This window comes from Trematomus bernacchii, unplaced genomic scaffold (genome assembly GCF_902827165.1).
Source record: "Trematomus bernacchii unplaced genomic scaffold, fTreBer1.1, whole genome shotgun sequence".
In the NCBI taxonomy this organism is placed as follows: domain Eukaryota; kingdom Metazoa; phylum Chordata; class Actinopteri; order Perciformes; family Nototheniidae; genus Trematomus; species Trematomus bernacchii.
The window spans coordinates 10,203,253-10,226,570 of NW_022988098.1; the positions used below are offsets into that span (position 1 = coordinate 10,203,253).

The window sequence follows — 23,318 nt, forward strand, 5'->3', positions numbered from 1 at the left end:
CAAGAGGAATGTCCATCTGTATTTGTTCTTGTCAGGACTGGACTGCAGGTTTGTTTGTATGTTGGATGTAACAGGCCAGATGGACAAAGTGTCTGAAAGAGAGAGAGGACATGACACACACACACACACACTGTGCTGTAGGTGCGTTTATAATCACCAAACATTTAGCATTAAAGATGATATTATGCTCATGTTCAGGTTCAGGTGTGTGAGAGAAACTCCCTCTGGAGGGAACACAGGCATTTTAGTCTTTGCAGACCATTTACATGCACTAAAACCTATTGAACACACTACAGGAAAGGGAAACGTGCAAATCAGTTTTGTATTTGCACATTTTCTTTTGAGTTTACAAATCGTTTTTGCATTGTGGAAAGTACTTTACATGTACAAATTAACCTGTTTAGCCCTGAGCCTGGTTTTCAGTTCTCAGGCTCGAAAAATGACATTCCCAGAACAAATGACCATATCTTCCCTTCTAAAAGGGTTAAATTAATATTTTTTTCTATCAAAGTAATGATAAACCTGTGAGTTGGATGTATTAAAGTCAGAATCAATATAGATGCTTTTTATTTTAAAGAAAATTCAGATTGAACATAGTAAAAAACTGTAAATTATAGTGTCCGTCCAAAAATGATTTTTTACTTATAGTGAAAACTACCCTTGGATGATGGTAAGGTAGACTAAAAGCTTTAGGAATCCAAAGTACAACATATAATAGTACCCTGTATCAAGATTGATGCAAAACAAGTGACATTTTACCTCTGAGGTGATTTGGGTGGAAATGGGGGTTTTACCGTTTCTCTGGAACCCATTGGTCGATTTTGGTGATTGACATCTCTTTATGACCGTTAAAGCCAATATAATCGAAGGGGAATCTCCCCACTCACTACCATGGTACAAAAAAAAGTGGGGGCTTTGCACATGCAGTTTTGCATCAGAGCAAACCTACACTCTAGCTCTGACATCTGGAAACGGAAAGGCAGTTTTATTGCTCATGGATTATCAGAAATCATTTTAAAGGGACACAGACACATTAGATTAACCTATGGATTAACTTCAGCAGCGTTTTTATTGTTTTAATGCCATTGAAGATCACTTTTGACCAGACTACAGAGAAAGGTAAGCCTTGTTAGCATTTTTAGCTACCAAGCGCCACATGTTTTGATGTCTGTTTTTGTTTATAAAGTCGCGAGTTCCTATCATGGAGTGATAATGTATGCACCCATCGATTCTGTGTCACCTCACGATGTGAGTCGATGTCATGGATGTGGAGAAAAGATAAATAATAAGGTTTTGTGAGTGATTTTCGGTGCAGTAATCTGTTAGCATTTTTCGCTCGTTGCTAATTCAGAGGCTCAGTGTTAGCATTGTGGGTTTTATAAAAAAAAAAAAAAAAAGATCAGTTAGCTGAGTTTCTTTCCGTTACATGGATATAAAACATTCATAGTTTATTAAATGAACATGCCCTCAGACACTGTTTCCTGCAAGTACCGGGGTCTCTCGGGCTTAACAGGTTAAACATCCACACACAGATTGACAATCTATCAACACAAAAAATATTAAGACGTATTTACCTCCATTAAAAGAACACACTGTACACTACCTACTCAGCCAAATGATCGACAAAGACAGTTAGAAACTAGAGGATTAAATTGAAGAAATTGTACAGACCGAAAACAATGCTAAAAGAGAGAAGATAGGACCTCATCATTTGCCATCCTGCTTTCTGCAAATTTCCCAAAAAAGAACCACCAAAAAAGAAAGAATAACTGGTGCCTTAACCTTTACAATATAGTTGTCTTCTAAAACATTCAGCCTATCTTTACCGTACACGTATTCACAAAGACAGGTGATCTGAGAGCAGCTGCAGGTAAATAAGAAGTTAAAAACAGAGAATTAAACCATCTCTAAATCAGTAAATCACAGAATAACTTCGGAGAAAAAGCAGCTACTCTATGATAACATAATCCTTCCAACGTCTTCCCCGAATCCCGCTTTGTTCCCGGACACAAACAACCTTAACCACCTGGGTTTTTATCTCCATTATCCATCATTAGCATTCCTCCCATATTTCCCATGCTCCGTTAGCTTCTGACAATTAGCATTCTGCTCATATTTCTCCCAGCTCTCTGACAGGAGGAGTCCTCGCTGAGAGCTGCTGTCACCTCCAACAGACCAACAGCTGTCAACTAAAGAAGACGTTAGTGGAGAGGAAAATCATCTACGGCTCGAAAGAAAGTCTCATCTGTTGTCTCCACTCGACTTTATCTGCCATTTTTCTTTGGAAACAACATTTGTCTGTTATTCTTCTTTCTGTAAAGGTTTAATACGTAGCATTTACTCACTGATGGGTCTAAAAACTACTACTTTCGTTGTATATTTACAGTTGTGTAGTCTCCTATAATGGCGTTGTATCTACATTGAGCATGCGTCACCTTCAGAAGCTGTCATAAATTGACATTTAATCCAGTTTTTAAGCCATATTGTTACCATAGACTTTTTACATATTGGTCCTTTTTACCTCTATAGTTTAACAGGAAGAATTTAGTCCTGGGACGTCTGTATTTTAAGTTGTGCTAACGTTAGCCTTTAGCTTTCAGGCCCTTGGTCAAGTTTCCACTCGGAAAACTCAGATTCTTTAACATGAAACATCTTTATTCAGTGTTTTTACAATATTAATTCATCAAGTCCTTTTGTGTTAGAGAGGAGGTGACTTTTGTGGATAATTCAGCCTCAGGATCTTATGTTAAAGGGGACCTATCATGCAAAATGCACTTTTGTACGTCTTTTATACATGAATATATGTCCCTGCTGTTCCAGGGAACTCACCAAGTGTCAGAAAACACAACCCTCTCTATTTTCCTCCATACCCAAATCTCTATAAAAGGGGCTGCAATGGATCTGATAAAAACTGATCCAGATTTGAACACTGTCCTGACGTCAGGACGGTGGCGCTACGGCTATTGGGCCAACTCTCCACCTATCAGGGGAATGTGGGGTTGGGCCACGGCCGGCCATTGCCGCTCGAAAGCGCTGGAGACGCTGTAGTACATATGCCAGGCCTGTAAGTTGCGCTGTAGTCTGCCACAAAAGCAGCGAAGAAGACTTCCCGCGCATATGGTAACCATGGTTACCCTTCTGTTTATTCTCTGCTGTGGCTTTTTTTCTCCCTCCCCGAGGCAAGCGTTTGCTCCCGCTGCTTTAATTCAATGCAATCCCTCCCCGTCGAGGCAAGCACTGTAATTCTCTCCGGTTAGTCCACCAGCAGATGACAAACACCACCTCTCCGCCTCTTCCAAGGAACGAGGGGACCGTGCGGCAGAGTTTCAGTTAGGTTTTCTTTCGCCGGGCAAGATGTCCTTTAAAGTTGAAATCTTCCGGACAAAATTAGAAAAAGTGCCGGTCAAAGGTCTTCTTTGTTATTTATTGAGCTTTAAAACAAATGAATAACGACTCTATATAATAAAATACGGAGATCTCTTTTTCTCCCCCTCTTCTGACTTCATCAGAGCACGGCTCACCTCTCCTGCAGGGGGGCGTGGTCAGCAGAATCAGACCCGTAGACAGCAAACAGCAAATAGAGCGAAATGAGGCATGGCTAAAATGCATGATCTGTTTGGTATTTTGAAAACAGAAACTTATAAATATACCTTATATAGGTATGGCCCTACAATATATCATTTAAATATAGCATGATAGGTGTCCTTTAAATGAGAAACAAGCCGAGCTAACGTTAGCCTTTAGCTCGTAGCCCTTCAGTCCACTGGATAAGCTCTGATTTCTAACGTGAAACTGATAAATTCAGTTTTTTTTTACAGGTTTTAATAGGGGGTGAGTTTGTTGCAAAAAAAATGAGGCAACTTCTGAGGATATTTCAGCCTCCAGTAAAATCTTCCTACATGTCAGGGTGTTAAGTTAACGGAGAAACAAGCTAAGCTACTGTTAGCGGCAGCTGCTATCTTTTATTTGTGTCTAATTAGTAATTCAGTCTTGCAGGTATTTGGTTGAATATCAAAGTTTTCGACAAATGGAAATGTTTGACTTCATGGTGGCGCCAAGGTAAGGACAGGGGATCACAAAGTAAGAGGGTATTATTTTATTAAGAAACTAGATTTGATAACTGTAGACTGCTGACAACAATGAAGAAAGGACAACATCAGCTGAACTTGGCCACGCCTGCCTCACATGTTGTCCCCTTAAGTCCCTTATCCTTTTTTATATTAATCCAATTAATTAAAGTGTCTGGCTGCAGAGAAACTCAACAAACCAATAAACCCGACACACCGCCCCTCTGTTGTACACTTTGTTCCTACTGTTCCTCTGATCTTTTGGAAGTTAACTTGTGATTAATTAGTTTGTGCAACCAAAAAGCTCTTTTGTTCCACACAAGTGAAGCGGGAGATAATCACACAAGCATGACAAGACCTCCCATGTGCTCGATAGAAAAGCCAAGTTTCATTTTCTCTCTTCATCCCTCGCATACTTCTCATTCTTCACATGGTTTCTCATCAGCTCAGAGAGTGTGTGTGAGGAAGTCCTTTCTCCATTTTCAGAGTAGAAAAACTCATCACTCAGGAGAAGCATCAGATAGATTTAGTGACGCTGCTTCATTAGAAGATGTTTCTGTTGACATGACAGTGTTCACTTTACTCTTTGGTAAAAACTGAGATCCGCAGACACACATGAAGTTAATGACCTGAGACGAACTTGGCAACAATCCTGTGTATCTGTGTGTGTGTGTGTGTGTGTGTGTGTGTGTGTGTGTGTGTGTGTGTGTGTTTGATACTTATTGAAGAAAAAGGCTGAAACCTAAAGATGTGTTTACTTGGCGAGTAACCTTCATAGGACAGAATAAGCGCTGTCTGTACACTGGTATTGTGTGTATGTGTGTGTGTGTGTGTGTGTGTGTGTGTGTGTGTGTGTGTGTGTGTGTGTGTGTGTGTGTGTGTGTGTGTGTGTGTGTGTGTGTGTGTGTGTGTGTGTGTGTGTGTGTGTGTGTGTGTGGACATACATGGTGTGTTGTCCACCAATCCTAAGGTCAACGGTTCGATCCCTAGCCAAAGTGTCCTAGTAAAACCCCAAATTGCTTCCAAAGGGTAATGGTTACTAACATCAATCCATCACAGCATTATGAAAATATATATAAGACAAACCAGCTTACTCGTGAAAACAAAACACTTCTTTAAATGTACACAACATTGGTGATAGACAAACTTTTACTCCTCATGCATGCATCACGACTAAAGCTGTATTCATATAAACACGGTACAGATGCTGTGTGGCTGTTAGCTGTCAACTCTGACCTTTCGACGCAAAACCAATCAATCTCAATCTTTATTTATTTATATAGCACATTTTAAACCACCTCAGTTGATCAAAGTGCTGTACAGGGAACACATACAATATCAAATAACACAATAGGAGTAAAATAATAAAACCATAAGTAAAAACACGATAAAAAGCACAATAACTAGAAACATATAAAAACACATGCAAATGTCACAATGTTATGTTCAACTGGTTTTACAAGCCAGTGGAAAGAGGTGAGTTTTTAGCTGAGATTTAAAAAGTTGTATGAAGCAGAGGAAGCTAGCAACAGAGATCCAGATCAACCAAATTGTAAGTGTATTAAGAGGTACTTTATTGTAATCCCTTGCAGATCTACATCCTGTCAACCCCAGAAACCCAAACGTAATCGCCATTGGAGTTGCATTTCATCTGAAATCTCACCTTTTCCTAAAGAGTACATTTCATAAAACCCTAAATATCAGAATTTCCCCGACAGGCCTCCGGTTTCCCTCTGATATTCTGCTGGGAACTGAACGGTATGTGTCTCTCTTCCTCCCTTCCTCTCCTCCTCCTCCTCCTCCTCCTCTTCCTCGTAATTAGCAACACAAACATGTGTGAGAGAGGAGGAGGAAGGAGACGGGCAGAACACACCAGACCTTTGGGCTCCTAATCTCTATCATGTGGCAGAAACTTCAAACTGATAGATTCACGTGCCCAAAACACTGACGCCGCCACGTTTTCCCTCCATCCTTCATCCCTTCTGATGAATGAGGCTCTGTATGAAAGGGTCCATTCTTAGGCTCTCATCTGCAGGAACACACCTTCATTCTTCAGGCGAACCCTCCACCTCCTCCACACCGTTACAGAAAGAGTTCAATGACTTTAAACCCTCCGTAGCATAAGGGCATTTCACTGTTTCCCTTCACTTTGCATCGGGCCTCAAAGTGAGCATCTGTCATTTTCAGCATTCAATCTGTGTTTGTTTGAACCTTTCTTTATGCTACATAATAGTTAAATACATTGTGTATTTATTATCAAAATCTTTGACCTCATCCACAGACTTAAAGGTGGGGTAGGTAAGAAACCAGCTCGAGATACCCTTTTTGTTATATTCCATGGAATGCTCTTAACATCCCGATAGCAATGAATATCTGAAGTGCTTTGACAATAAATCCATTAAAAAATGTCACCTGTGGAAGCCGTAGTACTGTAAAAAGCACGACCAATCATCTGAGCCGGCCCGGCTAAAATAACTGGATGGCCTACCTGCCTGTCAGCCTTCCATCTGTGCACAGACTTATCTCGTGCCCTCATTGGTCATGTGCGCGTTCGTGTGTGTTGGAGGAGGGGCTCTGTAAGGACATTTATGAAAATCTTCTTTTACTGATAAGAAACAGTAAGAGGAAATCATCTCGAGTCCTCCTGCAGCTGGAGTTTGGATAAGAGGTGAAAGGTCAGGATTAAGGTGAGTGTAAACGTAAATAAAAAGCTTAATTCTCTGTTTGATGAAAGAGAATGGGAATTAAGTTTCTGAGTCGTCACGGGGAAAACACACGTGTGAGTGAGCGTGAGTGAACGGGAGCAGTATTATTACACCGGGGGCCTCACATCCCTCACAGTGTGGTCGAGGGGCCCCTGTCTCTGTGGCTCTCTTTGTGTATTACAGTGGGATAAAGGAGCCGACTGTCCAAAAACCTGCTCTGCTCACCACAATCCTCTTCCTGTATGTCATCGCCTCAACATCAGCCTGATGGACAGGCAGCGGGCGAAGAAAGAGAGGAAACATGAGAAAATGCAGACAGGTCAAAAGAAAAAGAAGAAAGGGAGAGTAGAAAAATATTGAAAAAAGGAGAGAGAAGTAAAGGCTGGAGACAACACTACAGTTAATACTTATATACTTAATATAAATGTCTTAGACAAAAGGCTTAAATGTACGATATTAAACTTTCAATCATATTTTTTTGCGTGGGATCATGGGAGTTGTAGTCTTTGGCTTCTCCTGCTTAGGATTTCTTCAGTGTTCCTGGTTCAGGATGCATTCAGCATGTTCTGTTATGCTCTGATATAAACCGGTCACAATACTAAATAAACAAGTTTGAGGTTAAAAATCAGTTTCTCGCTGCCGCTAACGTTAGTTTAGCTTGTGTCTCTGTTAAGTTAACACCCTGACAAGTATGAAGATTTGACTGGAGGCTGAATTATCCTATAAGTAATACGTCACCTCCTCTCCAAAACAAACAGCTTATTAAAACCTGACAAACAAAACAAATCTGTGTTTCTCTATTATAAACTGGACCGAGTAGCTACAAGTTAAAAGCTAACATTAGCTCAGCTTCTTCTCCGATAACTTCAGATCCAGACGTCATACGCTTAAAATCTTTCATCCTGCACATTTTGAGAACTACTGAATCAGCCTTAAAAACTGTGCTAAAATAACATTCTGTACACTCATTGACTGCTGACTCATGGCACAGTTAACCAATCGATTCAGTTTGAACAATTTTGGATCATGTGAGTGGCTAACAGCTAACGAGTACATTGTTGGTTTTTGCTGACTTTTGTCCTTTCATAATACACCATCGCAAACTATACATCTTTTTGATCATTTAATTTAATTTCTCTTAAAGACATGAAGAGTTCACACAGGCAATCATAAAGTCTTTATTTATAAATCACCTCAATTCCCTATTTTCAGCATTGACCTTAACGTTTGCAAACAAGGGTTTTATTGTTATCTTGGGATTTCTTTGCAAATATTTTTCATATTGTATGCATTTAATAGCGTGTTTTATTTAATATTTTTTCTGTGCAATTCCCTGCTTTCCCAAAGCTCCATTTGAAAGTGAAGTGAGAAACAATCGGCGTGATCCTCTGGGAGAAAGCCAAACCCTTGTGGATTATTACAGTTACAGTCGTGCAACAAAGTGCCACACACACACACACACACACACACACACACACACACACACACACACACACACACACACACACACACACACACACACACACACACACACACACACACCCTCTCACAGTATATCGAGTTGAAATCCGTTTCTCTGAGGATCAAAAGTGAAGTAGAAAGTGTTTCAGTTCTGCTTTCTCTCACAACACTGGAGTCCGGCTCGCGTGTCCTTTCTCCAGAAAAAACATCCTTCAGTGGATCAGCTAAAGCTCTCTATAGCCTCCTGTAGATTTAATAATCTCTGTAGCTTTCTGTTCAACCTGCGATGCATTAACTGTTCATTTTCCATCCATTGGCACCCCACTCAACAAGTCCTTTAAATTCCTCTCTATTAGAGTGGTGCAGTAATGAGTCCCTAAAACCAGAAATGAGTCAGCATATTATGACTTCTGGTCCCTTTGTCTCAAAGTCAAAACTACATTGTAGTTAGAGGCTTGAAATAAGGTCTGTGGTTAAAACAAGCTGAAGAGATGTCATGTTTTCTTCTGCAATATAAAATACTGGTGAATGGCTGAAGCTCCTGCTATATGTCATTAAAACAGTGGTTGCTAACAAGTGACTAAATAATCTACTAAACTTCATGATGCCGACACAAGTCCGCCTTTAGCTTAGTGGTGTTCATTTCTTTGCTTTTAATGAAGCTGACTAGCTAGGATGAATATAACAAAAGTCCATCAAATTACTTTTATTGAAACATGAATGCAGAGATAAGTTGAAGTCTTAATACCTAAACATTAGAAAACCTACACAAAGCATGATTGGCTGGAAAATGTTCATGTGAGAAGAAATTATATCAGAAAACAATTAAACATGAGACACCGTAGGTTAGTTTTCTTATCGGATTAATCATACATTCAAGTATGATTACAATTTTGATTGCTAAGAGATTTTAACAAAGGTTGTAATTACACAAATGTATCTTATCAATTGATTTACATACTGTACTTTCTAACTATATTGTAAAAATAGTATTTCTTCCAATCATATAATTTGCAGGACTTGTCTTTCAAAATGTCCATCATATCAATGTAATATTGTGGTGCAACAAACTTCGAACATGAAAAGGACGAAGAAAGAATATTGTGGTCCAGAAACAGGCGTCCAGTTCTTTTGAAAAAGGTCCAGCATTGATCCAAAAACGGTGAACTCCTGGTGGTTTCTAACAGGACGTCTTCCTGTTGTCCTCCCTCCGAATAAAACTCGTTTTCGTATCGGATTAATGGTACATTAAAATATGATTACAATTTATTTTGATTGCTAAGAGATTTGAACAAAGGTTGTAATTACACAAAAGACACATTTAAATCAAATGTACGTTATGAATTGATTTACATACTGTGCCCTTCTCACTATATTGTACAAATAGTATTTGTTCCCATCATATACTAGGACTTGTTTGTCAATAATTTCAGTCATATCAATGCAATATTCTCATGCAAGTTAAATGTTTGTTGTTTTTCATGTATTGTGTCTTGATATCTGTCTATGTTGATGTTACTCATGGAGCTGCTGTGATGCAAGTCACATTTCAGACTTGATCTGACCATTAAAGTATTATCGTATCGTATCGTATCAAACTTCCAACATGAAAAGGACAAAGAAAGAATATTGTGGTCCAGAAACAGGCGTCATGTTCTTTGAAAAAGGTCCACCATTGATCCAAAAACAGTTCCCTCTCATCATTGACTTGAGGTCTCTGCATGAACAGGTGAACTCCTGATGGTTTCTAACAGGACGTCTTCCTGCTGTCCTCCCTCTGAATAAAACTTGTTTTCTTATCGGATTAATGGTACATTCAAGTATGATTAGAGGTGGGAAGTAGTGGAGTACAAATACTTTGTTACTGTACTTAAGTAGTTTCATTTTTCTGGTATCAGTACTTTACTCCACTACTTATTTTTCTGACGACTTTTTACTTTTACTTCTTACATTTTGAACCCAAATACCTGTACTTTCTACTTCTTACATGTTGAACACAAACACCTGTACTTTCTACTTCTTACATGTTGAACCCAAATACCTGTACTTTCTACTTCTTACATGTTGAACACAAATACCTGTACTTTCTACTTCTTACATGTTGAACACAAATACCTGTACTTTCTACTTCTTACATGTTGAACACAAACACCTGTACTTTCTACTTCTTACATGTTGAACCCAAATACCTGTACTTTCTACTTCTTACATGTTGAACACAAATACCTGTACTTTCTACTTCTTACATGTTGAACACAAATACCTGTACTTTCTACTTCTTACATGTTGAACACAAATACCTGTACTTTCTACTTCTTACATGTTGAACCCAAATACCTGTACTTTCTACTTCTTACATTTTCCAAACAGGCTGGTTCCTTTAGTTTGAATGTGTGTTTGGTGGCGTGATCATTATTATTTAGAGTCATTGCGTGCCTATTGATTTGAACACGATCCGTGTATCCATCATTTCCTGGTCTTCTCTAAAGAAGAGGGACCAATGAAAACGTTGTCATGTTGCCGTTGTTCAGCATGGAAACATTCATTAGCTAACAATGACATTATTGTTCTATTAATATAAAGGGAGGTCAGGTACTCTTTAAAACAGCTGCTAGTTATGGGTACTTTTTACTTAAGTACATTTCAAAGCCCATACTTCTTTACTTTTACTTGAGTAAAGAAGTTTAGTCAGTACTTCTACTTTTAACAGAGTATTTTTAAACACGAGTATCTGTACTTCTACTTGAGATTGAATTCATTATGATTGCTAAGAGATTGACAGGCGTCATGTTCTTTGAAAAAGTTCCACCATTGAACCAACTTGAGGTCTACCTAGCTCTGCATGAACAGGTGGAAGTTGGCTCTGGTGAACTCCTGATGGATGGTTTCTAACAGGACGTCTTCCTGCTGTCCTCCCTCCGTCCCTCCCTCTCTCTTTCCTCCCCCTGATGTTCCTCTGCTGGGGGGAGGCTTTATTTCGGGGGTGTAAGTGAAGCTGAAGGAGGTCCGATAGATCAGGCCGTCCGATCTGATGAGAGCCAGAGGAACGGTGAGGACTCGACGAAGACATCTCCATCCGTCGCTGAACACGGAGATATCAGGAACCACGCAGAGCAGAGACTGGGAAGACCTGAGAGGAAAACAGAGGAGAAAGAAAGAGTTTTCTGAAACAACGAACATTTATTTGAATGTCTTTGAGGTCCGAAATTAGGTCTGTGGTTAACATAAGCTGAAGAGATTTTAAAGTTTCGGTCTGTTGAGCAAAAAAGGTTAGGGGCCACTGTTGAACAACTTAAAATATGTCAGTAAATACCCAACTGGTGAATGTGCGAAACTTCTGTGTCATGGTCCAAGTTTCTTAGCAGTGGTGGCGCGCAACCTTACGATGTAGTTCGTTTATAGCATTACATTAGCTCATAATTACTGCCGATTGCATTCACCCTTCAAAATTATACAGTGGTGTTAATATATGGGTTTATGCTTTTAAAGAAAAGGAGTTGTTGGCCAAAAATCCGGCATGTTTTAATACATTTTCCCGCTCAAAATCCATACCAGCTAACGGGAATACTGTTGTTTCAACTAAGAAAACAGATCTTTACTAGACTTTTCAAAACAAGTTATTTCAGGAATTAAAGCTGCCGTTCATCCGTACTCATGTAGGTAAATTGCCAATGTTATTAAAATCTCTGCATTCAGAAATCTTCTAATTTGGTGTCCGGAGATCTCCGATTGTCTTGTGTCTTGACACTGTATTTACTACGGATAACATAACAGATTGTGCCAGAGGGATTTCACATTATGCCTGTTTCGCTTTCTTTAAATGAGTTGTATAGTTCTCATTCTTGAAAAGCATTTTGAGCTGAATATCTTGTATAAAAAAAGCTTTAGAAATAACATTTACTAATATTTGTTTGGTTCTAAAAGAAGAAGATGAGAAACATTTCAACAACTTGGACACAGAATGTGCAAAGAAAAGTGATTTTGATTATTATGTTCAATAATCTGCCCTCCTGTTGACTTTTCTGAGACTCTGCATGATGCAACAATAACAACAACGGTGAGAAAATAAACTACAGCAGATAATTACACGCCACAGACTAAACACCGCTGTGTGGTTGATATGAAACTCTCGTGAGCAGCAGAGACTTTTCAAAGCCCTCTTATACATTCCTCTCTATATATAAAGGTATTTCATTCAAACCTCCACTTCTCCTGTGGATTGCGTGGCGGTGAAGGATCCAGTTTCTAATTGGCTGCAGCTTCTCGTACAAACAGCACATTGTGGATGTTGTATAAATACGGCTTTCCTCTCTCTGCTGCTGATGGAGGAGTATTTGACCCTGACTTTCGATGCCTCAGCACTTTACTGTGGGGTCTGAGGTGCTTTCTGACGTCAGAGAGGCTGTTTTGATCCACGATGCGTCACATGAGATTTTGAGAGGGGGGCGCCTGAATCTCAAGTTTCTGTAACTCACAGTAAGAGAGACGATTGTTGCCTGAAAGCTCCTCGAAGTGCTTTTAATAAAACATCCTTTATGCTTCTCGGAGCTCTCGAAACGTATGAATACAGGTACGTTTGGAAAGTTAAAGTTATGACTGTCGAGGATATATTTAGTCAAACTTGTTGGAAAACTGGTCGCCTTCTTGGCCCAAATCAAGTCTAGGAGATTCTCGCACTAACAAAGCCACAGCAAGAAAAAATAAAGATGTGAAAATCAAAAAAAGACGCTGAAATTATTAGTTATTGAACTATTTGAGTAATCAGGATAATCAGGTTATTTTCAAGCAAAACTATTAAAAAAAACACTTGTGACAGCTTTTCCATTAGTAATTGTAAACTCGATATCTTTGGGTTTAGGTCTGTTGGTCAAAACAAACATTTGAAGGGACTCTTAGAATACAGGAATACAGGCAAATTCATTAAGTTATAGTCCAGTATATTTGAAGTCAAACTATTTGGGATGTTATGTTTTATTGTTGTTCAGCGGGAACAATATCAATAGAGTTCAAATTTTAGCAATCCCTTGCGTAAAAGTCGATTTTTTTAACTTTAGCTTAGCGGTGGTGAAGTCATTTGACCGTGCTTTAGTTCCTTTATAGCCAGGGGTGCACATAACTGGTACGCAGGTACGCATGCGCAGCAACAATCTGAAATGCGTACCGTCACTTGTGTCACAAAGCGCATTTGCGTACCGACATACTTGTGAAGCTTTTCCAGAAGGCGATTAGTTCACCGGACGACAGAGTCGGTCTCCGTGTGCACAGACAGGGCTGCTGTTAACGTCGGTCCCTGTGCTAAAACAGCTGATCACAACGTTCACACGCTCGCGGTCACGAAGCTCTGTACTCCACCCCCCCCCCCCCCCCCGTTGACAATCGCGAAGCGCTGTACTCCACTACATCCCCCCCTCCCCCCCCCCCCGTTGACAATCGCCAGAAGTTGGAGTACCAAAGACCGACTCCAGGTACATCTGAGTACCTCACTGAAGAAGTTGTGTGCACCCCTGTTTATAGCCCAACATTAGCCACCTTTAGCTTAGCGGTGGTGACGTCATGTGACCGTGCTTTAGTTCCTTTATAGCCCAACATTAGCCACCTTTAGTTTAGCGGTGGTGACGTGAAGTCATGTGACCGTGCTGTAGTTCCTTTATAGAGTGGCGAAGTCACGCCCATCTACTTCCGCCCCATGGGACCTTATTTCGGAAAAATAATGTATTGAAGTCAGTGGAGAGAGAAAACGTATCTTTCGATCCCGTTTGAATTGTGCCATGAATTACACATATGATGTTTGTCAATCTTAAAAAATCATTTCCATGTCAAAAAAGTCACAGTTTGTCGTAAAACTGTTGAAATATAAGACTATGAAAAATACGCAACTAGAAAGACTACAAATCCCAGAGTCGCGTAAGTGATGTCACAATTGAGACACTAAGATCAGCACAATTGAGATAGCTAAGATCAGCGCCATATAGATAGAATCTATCTATATGGCGCTGGCTAAGATAAGATAACTTTAACAAGATGCCTGTGTGCTTAGTACCAGGTTGTTCATACCAGCAATGGGTCTTGCTCGTTCTTTCGCTTCCCGTCTGATGAAAGGACCAGGAGTGTGTGGACCAAGCTAGCTAGTAGCTAGCACGTTAGTTAGCATTACAGCCTTGTCATTTGTATTAGCCTTAACATGAAGTAACATTAAGTAACCCAAAATGTTAAACAGTAAGAGTAGTAGTCATATTTCGTGAACCCTTTGAAGAGTACTGTCACCGGTGTGATCATTCTATTATACACCATTTAAGCCAGGGGGAGAAATGCTAACGCTAACGCTAGCGATAGCTACTTCATGCTATCTGCACAAATGGTTGACATTAAACATTAAAACGACCAGGCAGTTCAGAGAGAATCAAAGGAAGGCAGGCAGGCAGCTTTGCATGACTTTCTTCAGGACGTGTTTCATTGTGGTGATAGTGAGGGTAGTCAATCGTTTTGTTGACAAGACAGTAGTGACGGCCATCTTGGTGACGTGTGTTGTTGACCAGAGATGTAGTTTATTGAGCGTTTCACACAAACAAATGTGTTACTTCACAGTTTTACGACACATTTTTTTTTTTTGACTTGCAAAATTATCTTTTAAATTGACAAACATCATATGTGTAATTCGTGGCACAATTCAAACGGGATCGAAAGATAATCTTTCTCTCTCCATTGACTTCAATACATAATTTTTCCGAAATAAGGTCCCATGGAGGTCCACCGGAAGGGGAGGGACTTCGCCACTCTATAGCCCATCATTAGCCACCTTTAGCTTAGCGGTGGTGACGTGAAGTCATGTGACCAGGCTGTAGTTCCTTTATAGCTCAACATTAGCTTTTGACTTCAGAAATCCTAAAGTGGTGTTAATTATTTTCTGCACGAATCCAAAATCCAATGGAAAAATCCCATTGACCTTTTCTCGAGGTAAACCAATGCTTACTTTTTAGGGTTGGGCGACAACAATTGGCATCCCTGCAGCACTGCACTGTATCGTATTGTTACATATTTTGACATGTTGTGACATTTCAAGAGTTATACATTACACTTATTAGCTGTTCCTGAAGGAAACTTTTTTATCGTGTTTCCCGCAGGACAGACATAACTGCGAGTGTGTTATTCTTTATTGAAATTCCTTAACAAACAGCAAAATAACTGCTTTCAAATCCTGGGACAAATGCAATATCATTTGCAAAATGCAATATTTGGTGTGGAAGTGCCACTTAATATGCTATAAAACCAACTTTTATGAGCAGCCAGCTCCACCTGAGCAGTCTCACTTAACTTAAAATAAAACTTTAATTTGCTCTTCGTGCTTAGGTACACCTGGTGCCTCTAAAGCAGCACGTTACAGTCATAAATAAATAAAAACAGGGACTCCGAAACTGATTGTTAAAACAAAACCCCCGTAACTAATCATGCAATCTTACATAACTGCAAGACTTGGCTGACGGTCAACTTTTGGATTCAGAGGAACTGTAATAAAGTTCAGACTCCATAAAGTTATCCCTTTATACTGTATGTACACCCTAGTATTTACTAAAGGACTGTACTTAAGGACGGCTTGGAGGAAGGCATACTTGTACCTTTTTAGCTACAAGTATTTACCACTTTTCTGATTCAAATGATCTCAAATCAGTAAATGTTTTAAGTTTAAACCAGGTGTTCCCAAACATTTTTCTGGCTCTGACTAAAAGGAGGATGATAGTTCAGATGTCTATGAGTCGTTCCCCAAACTATGCAAAATACTTTATTCAAATTAGTCTATGAGGCCCAAAGAACTCCAATATTTAAAAGAAAACTTCAAATATTGTCTGAAAAACTAATTGAATAACAGAATTTCTCCCATTATCTTTATATAAATGTGAAGCAAGATATAAACGACTGTCAGACACAAAGTATTTTCCCACGTTGCCCAGGGGTATTTAAAGGCAGCCAGAAAACAAGCAGTCAATAAAATATAATAACGTGTTGGTCTGTCTGCAGGTAATATCGTACTGTACGCCTGTTTAAGTGTTTTCCCTCCTATTGGTTTCCGGGTCTGTTTTATTTAGAAGATGTGCAAGCAGACAAAAGAAAAAGCAGCTCAACCGGCACATTTACCAGAAACGAAGACCTACAAAGTTTTATTTCTAAGGCAAAACTGTTTTTAATAGTCGTTTTTAGTCATTGTTCTTAATTCTTGTTTCCTTGACTGTTTGTATCGGTTGTTTAGGAAGGTTCTGTCTAGTTTATGGTTAGTTTTACGCCTCTATTAGACTGTTGTGTTATATTGTCAAAATTCTAACAATCATAAATATACTTCTTCGCTTGCACCTTATTTAAATGTAATAATGTCCACGTATATTGCCTGTCAAATCAATATCAAAATATCAACAATATAAACAACAAACAAAACATATATATATATATTTTTTTGAAAAGGTTAAAGGTGTACTGTGGAGGCTATTTTTATATAACATTAGAAAGACTGATTCTTATTATTACATTATAAGCTTATTGTGCTCATGTATGTGGCTGTGACTTTGGAATAAATAGACTCAATCACCCCCCCCCCCCCCCCCAAGTTTTGATGGGGAGGATAGGAACGAAGGGAAAAGTCACATGAGAAAGTGTTTAGCTTGCAATATTGAAAGTAGCAAGGTGGAGTGCAGAGACTGAGAGAACACAAAGAGGTAGTCAGAACAGCACATCGCACCGGCCTTGACTCTGTATGGGAGCCGCGCTCCCACGCAAAGCTAGGAAGCAACATTATGGTTTCCCACTATATCTGAAGAAACGTTAGAGAAAACAAATTAGTATGATGGTGCCAGAGTAGGGAGGGACTTCCACAGGCCAGCCGAATGCTGATTGGAGGATTGTGTTGCCAAGAGACTCTATCTGAGTCTGTGCACCAACCAAAGAGAACCAAGTCTAAACCGCTGTATCTCTTCATCTAGTCTTGACCAATCATAAATGTACGGGCAACGCCCTGTGTAATACAATGTATTGTCGCACGAGGTTCGAGGCTCTTGACGGATTTGGTGGTTACAGATTACAGCTTTGCTGCCTGTGATTTCCAAAGACGTGACGAGTCCTTGGCCAAGTAATATATATCTTTTGCTCTCTTTACAATAAATAGTTAAACTTAGAAGTTGTCTGTCTTTTCTGGAATTCTGAACCCAACAGTACTCAAAATGCTAAATTATGATTATAGTAAATTAATATGGTTTTCCTCTTCATCCCTTCTCTCTACTCCTCGCAGATCTCTCTGCGTCTTTTGTTTTCTGGGTATTTTCGAACGTCTTTTGACTTCAACATTTTTGACTTCAACATTTTTCACATTCAGTTTCCTGTTGACTCACTTGAACATGGTCTCAGCCTCGCTGTTTCCGAACCAGACTTTGAGATGAGAGCTGAAGTTTTCTCCGTAGATTTCCAGCATGGCAACATGTCCCCCGCCATTCACCTGCAGTAACACACACACAGGTTTGTTTTATTTTCTTATAGTCTTTAGGGTAAGGTAAGGTATAAGGTAAGGTACGCTTATTTATAAAGCACATTTTCAGACACAGAGGCAATTCAAAGTGCTTCACATCATTAACACTTAATAAGAAGACAACAGAAAGGAACACAATAGATACATGATGGAATAACAGATTCATAAAAACCATGCATAAAAGAGATACAGAATAGTTTACAAACAACATTGTAAATACGGTAGGTGCTAAAACAAGTTAAAAGACTTCTGGGTAGGCAGCTAAAAAAAGTAGTGTTTTTAGCCTCGATTTAAAAGAACTCCGCGTTGGTGAAGACGAAGTTTGTTCCATTTTTGGGGTGCATTCAAATTAAAAGCAGTGTTTGGTTCTGAGCCAGGGTGCAATTACTAAGTCCCCGATGATCTCAGAGCTCTGATTGGCTCGTAACAGAGAAGCATGTCGGACATATATTGGGGTCCCAAACCATTTAGTGCTTTTTAAGTTAGCAATACCATTTAAAAATCGATTCTGTGAGCCACTGAGTGCAGAGATCTGAGAACTGGGGTGATGTGATCTACTCTTTTTGTTTTGGCCAGGACTCGTTCTGGATTAGTTGCAGTTTTTAGGGGTTGATTTTTGGTACTGAAATCTATAAAAACCTAATCCAACACAACCGATCCTCCATAACTCACCTCTAACCCGCAGATGACAGGAAACGGAGTGACAGGAGTCAGGATGCAGGAGGATCCCTGATTAAAGGTGAACTCCACCACCTCCACACCAATGATGGTCCAACAGGCACCATCGTTTAGACCCACTCTGAGGGGGTCCGTCAGGCTGGGGGAGGCCTGGAGAGAGAGGGGGGGTTAGAGGAGAGGAGAGGAGGAGGAGAGAAGGAGGAGAGAAGGGGTGGTTAGATGAGGAGAGGATGGAGGAGAGAAGGGGGGGAAGGAAGGTAAGGAAGGTTGAGAAGGAGAAAAGGAAGTTTGAGAAGGAGGAAAGGAAGTTTGAGAAGGAGGAAAGGAAGTTTGAGAAGGAGGAAAGGAAGGACGAGAAGGAAAAATGAAGTTTGAGGAGGGGGAAAAGGCAGATAGAGGGAGTCTGACCTGGTGCTGTATGATGGCGTCGTTGGATAAACACATGTAAGCGTTGGGATCGTGTCTGAACTGAAAGGCACATTTATGGAGCTGAGACACCGGCTCGTCCACGTCCAAGAAGGCGTGCTGTTTGTTCACCTTACGGATCACCTGGAGACACAAACAAGAACACATTCTAAAAACCCTCTCCATCAGAAATCTCATGAATATTTTCAGAGTAATCCTGATGTCACCACTTTCATAATCATGTACAAAACGCTAAATAATTGCTGGCAAATCAGACAGGGGAGATTATTCTCAAAGTCAAAGTAAAAACACCTGTGGGGCAATACTGTATTTTAGATTGACCCAATGGTGATAGAGAATCTGGTAACGCTAATCGGGCAATCTGTCAACTTTTGCTAAGAAGATTGACTTATTTTGATATTCCAGCGTAACTGACAAATATACTTTCTTACACTCGACAAATTCAACAAAGTAACTGATACCACATATGTTCCTCATATCGTGCTGATCTCAACATTTAGCTGAGACCGCTAGCAAATGGTTGGGTGATTTAAAAAAGCTGTGTCATCTATATAAACCCAGGTGGTCTGCACAAAGAATAGCTTCTGGTATCTCCGGACCTTGAGATCTTTACTTTGCTACACACAGAATATAAAAAGCTCATTAAAGTCTTTCCCAAGCTGCTGATCCAGCTCAATATTGGGGTTTCACTCAGCTTTCTGCAGCCTCTGAACACCGACCACTGGAAGAACTCCTCAAACAAACGGAGCAGAAAAAGGCCTCCGCTGCAAAAACACGGAGAGGCGTGTATAGGTTTACCTTCATCAGACACTGAGCGTGTTTTGACAGCAGGAGCAGAAAGAGTCTGCTCAGCAGCGTTTGTCTAAGTTTAACTTAAAGACGAGGTCGGGCTCAACAATAACAGCAGTTTTGGGGATTAGCAGGTTGGGTAGCAGCTGCACATCTGTAAGAGATACAGCCTGAGAGAGGGGGGTCATCAGACGGGGTTTATTCACTCTTATACAGCACATAAAGGAAGGTTTTTGATGCCACTACTGCTATTTTAACTTTTTTAAATATTTGTTAATGAAAACTCTTAATAAATATGGTTATCTACAAGCGTTTGTTTTCATATCTCAGAAGAGACTGAAATCAGTGAGGTAATCAACGTGATGATGAAAAACTAATCTTCGAACAAAATCTCTCTTTTGACTAAATGTTTGTTCATGTAAAAGAGGAGATGAAATATTGTTGACTTTTAACGAATCAACCCATCTTCATAGCTAAATGTGTTGATGATATTCTTCATAAAATAGAGAGAGTTGACAGTTCTCTTTACACACACCTTAATCTCAGATAATCCCATAGATATACCTAAATTAAATACCTTGTTTACTTCATAACAAATGTTAATTTCCCACCATTTAAAACCAGTTTTGATCGTCAGATGCTACTGCTTTCTATTTGCAGACGCTACTAAAGCTTCAGGTATCGGACAGTGTGTGTGTGTGTGTGTGTGTGTGTGTGTGTGTGTGTGTGTGTGTGTGTGTGTGTGTGTGTGTGTGTGTGTGTGTGTGTGTGTTACCATGGGTGGCAGAGCGACTCCTGACTCACTGCACACTAACTGCACCACACAGCCGTAACAGATGAAGCCCTCGCTCAGCACGAAGTCACCATGGTCAGCCTGCTGGTCCTCCACTGGACACACACACACACACACACACACACACACACACACACACACACACACACACACACACACACACATTTAGGGACATTTAAACACACACTGTTATAGCATCTTTTCTCACAGAAAACTTAAATGTGTTTCTATCTTGGAACACTTTTCTACCAACTTCGTGTGTGTGTGTGTGTGTGTGTGTGTGTGTGTGTGTGTGTGTGTGTGTGTGTGTGTGTGTGTGTGTGTGTGTGTGTGTGTGTGTGTGTGTGTGTGTGTGTGTGTGTGTGTGTGTGTGTGTGTGTGCTGGATGAATGACGGAGGTTTGGGTTTAGGTGGTGGGAGGTCTGTGTGTTAAATAAATAACCTCACAGATCTTTCCAGAGGTGTGTGAGGAGACACTGCTCACACACACTGACTGTATTTATGCTCACTGCTGACTGCAAGGTACTGTCATTGATGCCACTGTTCATCCCTGTCTAAGTGTATTTTAAAACACTAAGAACTCCAGATGTACAGATGTCAGATAAATTAAGAGTTAATGTTCAAACATGTCTGAAATGGTCTTGTACTCCTCCACTGATCTATTTATTTTTCTTGGCAGCTTCTCTTATCATATTGGGGTTGGGAGGAGCTTCAGTCTACCCATCATGCATTGGGGCAAGAGGTGAGTTTAGGTATACACTACGCTCTAATAAAAAATGTATTGCATTATTATTATTATTATTAACGTTCAGTATACAAATAATTATTGAACATAGGGAGCAGAGTCTTGGCTATTATGTCAAGGTGAGAGAGAAGCTGCAAGACTGAAGTTGAACTTTTGATACAAGCCAACCCATAGAGACGACATTTCAGCATTTCTACGGACATGTATATTGTTGAAATACTGGCCTGTATTTATATTAATATGCCAAAACGGATATGTGTGATAGTGTGTAAAGAGCAAACAATAAAATCTTGAGTCACGCTCCTCTTTAAGAATCTTAAAGGGGCCTATTCTGCTAACATTAGTATGTAGTGTCTCTACTTTAAAGAGTCCTCTCCTGATGTTCAGGTGTATATCAGTATGTAGTGTCTCTACTTTAAAGAGTCCTCTCCTGCTGATGTTCAGGTGTATAGCAGTATGTAGTGTCTCTACTTTAAAGAGTCCTCTCCTGCTGATGTCCAGGTGTATATCAGTATGTAGTGTCTCTACTTTAAAGAGTCCTCTCCTGCTGATGTTCAGGTGTATATCAGTATGTAGTGTCTCTACTTTAAAGAGTCCTCTCCTGCTGATGTTCAGGTGTATATCAGTATGTAGTGTCTCTACTTTAAAGAGTCCTCTCCTGCTGATGTCCAGGGGTATATCAGTATGTAGTGTCTCTACTTTAAAGAGTCCTCTCCTGCTGATGTTCAGGTGTATATCAGTATGTAGTGTCTCTACTTTAAAGAGTCCTCTCCTGCTGATGTTCAGGTGTATATCAGTATGTAGTGTCTCTACTTTAAAGAGTCCTCTCCTGCTGATGTTCAGGTGTATATCAGTATGTAGTGTCTCTACTTTAAAGAGTCCTCTCCTGCTGATGTCCAGGGGTATATCAGTATGTAGTGTCTCTACTTTAAAGAGTCCTCTCCTGCTGATGTTCAGGTGTATATCAGTATGTAGTGTCTCTACTTTAAAGAGTCCTCTCCTGCTGATGTTCAGGTGTATATCAGTATGTAGTGTCTCTACTTTAAAGAGTCCTCTCCTGATGTTCAGGTGTATATCAGTATGTAGTGTCTCTACTTTAAAGAGTCCTCTCCTGCTGATGGTCAGGTGTATATCAGTATGTAGTGTCTCTACTTTAAAGAGTCCTCTCCTGATGATGTTCAGGTGTATATCAGTATGTAGTGTCTCTACTTTAAAGAGTCCTCTCCTGCTGATGTTCAGGTGTATATCAGTATGTAGTGTCTCTACTTTAAAGAGTTCTCTCCTGCTGATGTTCAGGTGTATATCAGTATGTAGTGTCTCTACTTTAAAGAGTCCTCTCCTGCTGATGTTCAGGTGTATATCAGTATGTAGTGTCTCTACTTTAAAGAGTCCTCTCCTGCTGATGTTCAGGTGTATATCAGTATGTAGTGTCTCTACTTTAAAGAGTCCTCTCCTGCTGATGTTCAGGTGTATATCAGTATGTAGTGTCTCTACTTTAAAGAGTCCTCTCCTGCTGATGTTCAGGTGTATATCAGTATGTAGTGTCTCTACATGTCTCCATGCTTTAATGTTCAAAAAGCTCTTTATTTTTCTCATACTGCCTGTGCTGCAGCACCTCTTTTCACCCTCTGTCTGAAACCAGAGCCCAGTCTGCTCTGATTGGCTGTTGGAGCGCTAGCCAATAGAAGTACGAGTATGTCACTTTGCTATATAACACACTACAGGAAAAGGAAAACCCCAAAAGCTTAATAGAGCCCCTTTAAGGAAAATTCTAGATTATAAAAAAACCTTTTGATCGTCAGATGTCAAACAGTCAATTCATGCATAGACTGACCACAATATGACCTTTACAGTATGGAATAAGTGAATGTGTGACTAACATATAAATACACACACACACACACTCGTACCCAGCGTGATGGTGAAGGCGGTCCACTGTCTGGCGCTGGCGATGAAAGCTCCTCTGTCCACGGAGAGGTAACGCGTGCTGACCGTCTGAGAGCGCAGGCGGTTAAACAAAGCCACTCTGGAGCACGACGAGATACACACTGGAAACACACACACACACACACACACACACACACACACACACACACACACACACGCACATACACACACACACACACACACACACACAGAAACAGAGGGA

General features: G+C 40.1%; 2 protein-coding genes across 2 annotated transcripts in view; both read right to left on the reverse strand.

Moving 5' to 3' along the window:
• Positions 1-23,318, reverse strand: part of LOC117475663 (nuclear factor 7, brain-like) — an 863,632-nt gene that overhangs the window by 287,069 nt on the left and 553,245 nt on the right. The window lies entirely within an intron of this gene.
• rbpjl (recombination signal binding protein for immunoglobulin kappa J region-like) overlaps positions 11,066-23,318 on the reverse strand; it is a 29,481-nt gene continuing 17,228 nt past the window's right edge. The window contains exons 7-12 of the mRNA XM_034121515.1: positions 23,080-23,217; positions 20,407-20,519; positions 18,825-18,965; positions 18,411-18,566; positions 17,605-17,708; positions 11,066-11,363 (exon numbers count right to left, since the gene is read on the reverse strand). Coding sequence (XP_033977406.1) covers positions 11,066-11,363; positions 17,605-17,708; positions 18,411-18,566; positions 18,825-18,965; positions 20,407-20,519; positions 23,080-23,217 — 950 coding nt within the window. The remainder of the gene's footprint in view (positions 11,364-17,604; positions 17,709-18,410; positions 18,567-18,824; positions 18,966-20,406; positions 20,520-23,079; positions 23,218-23,318) is intronic.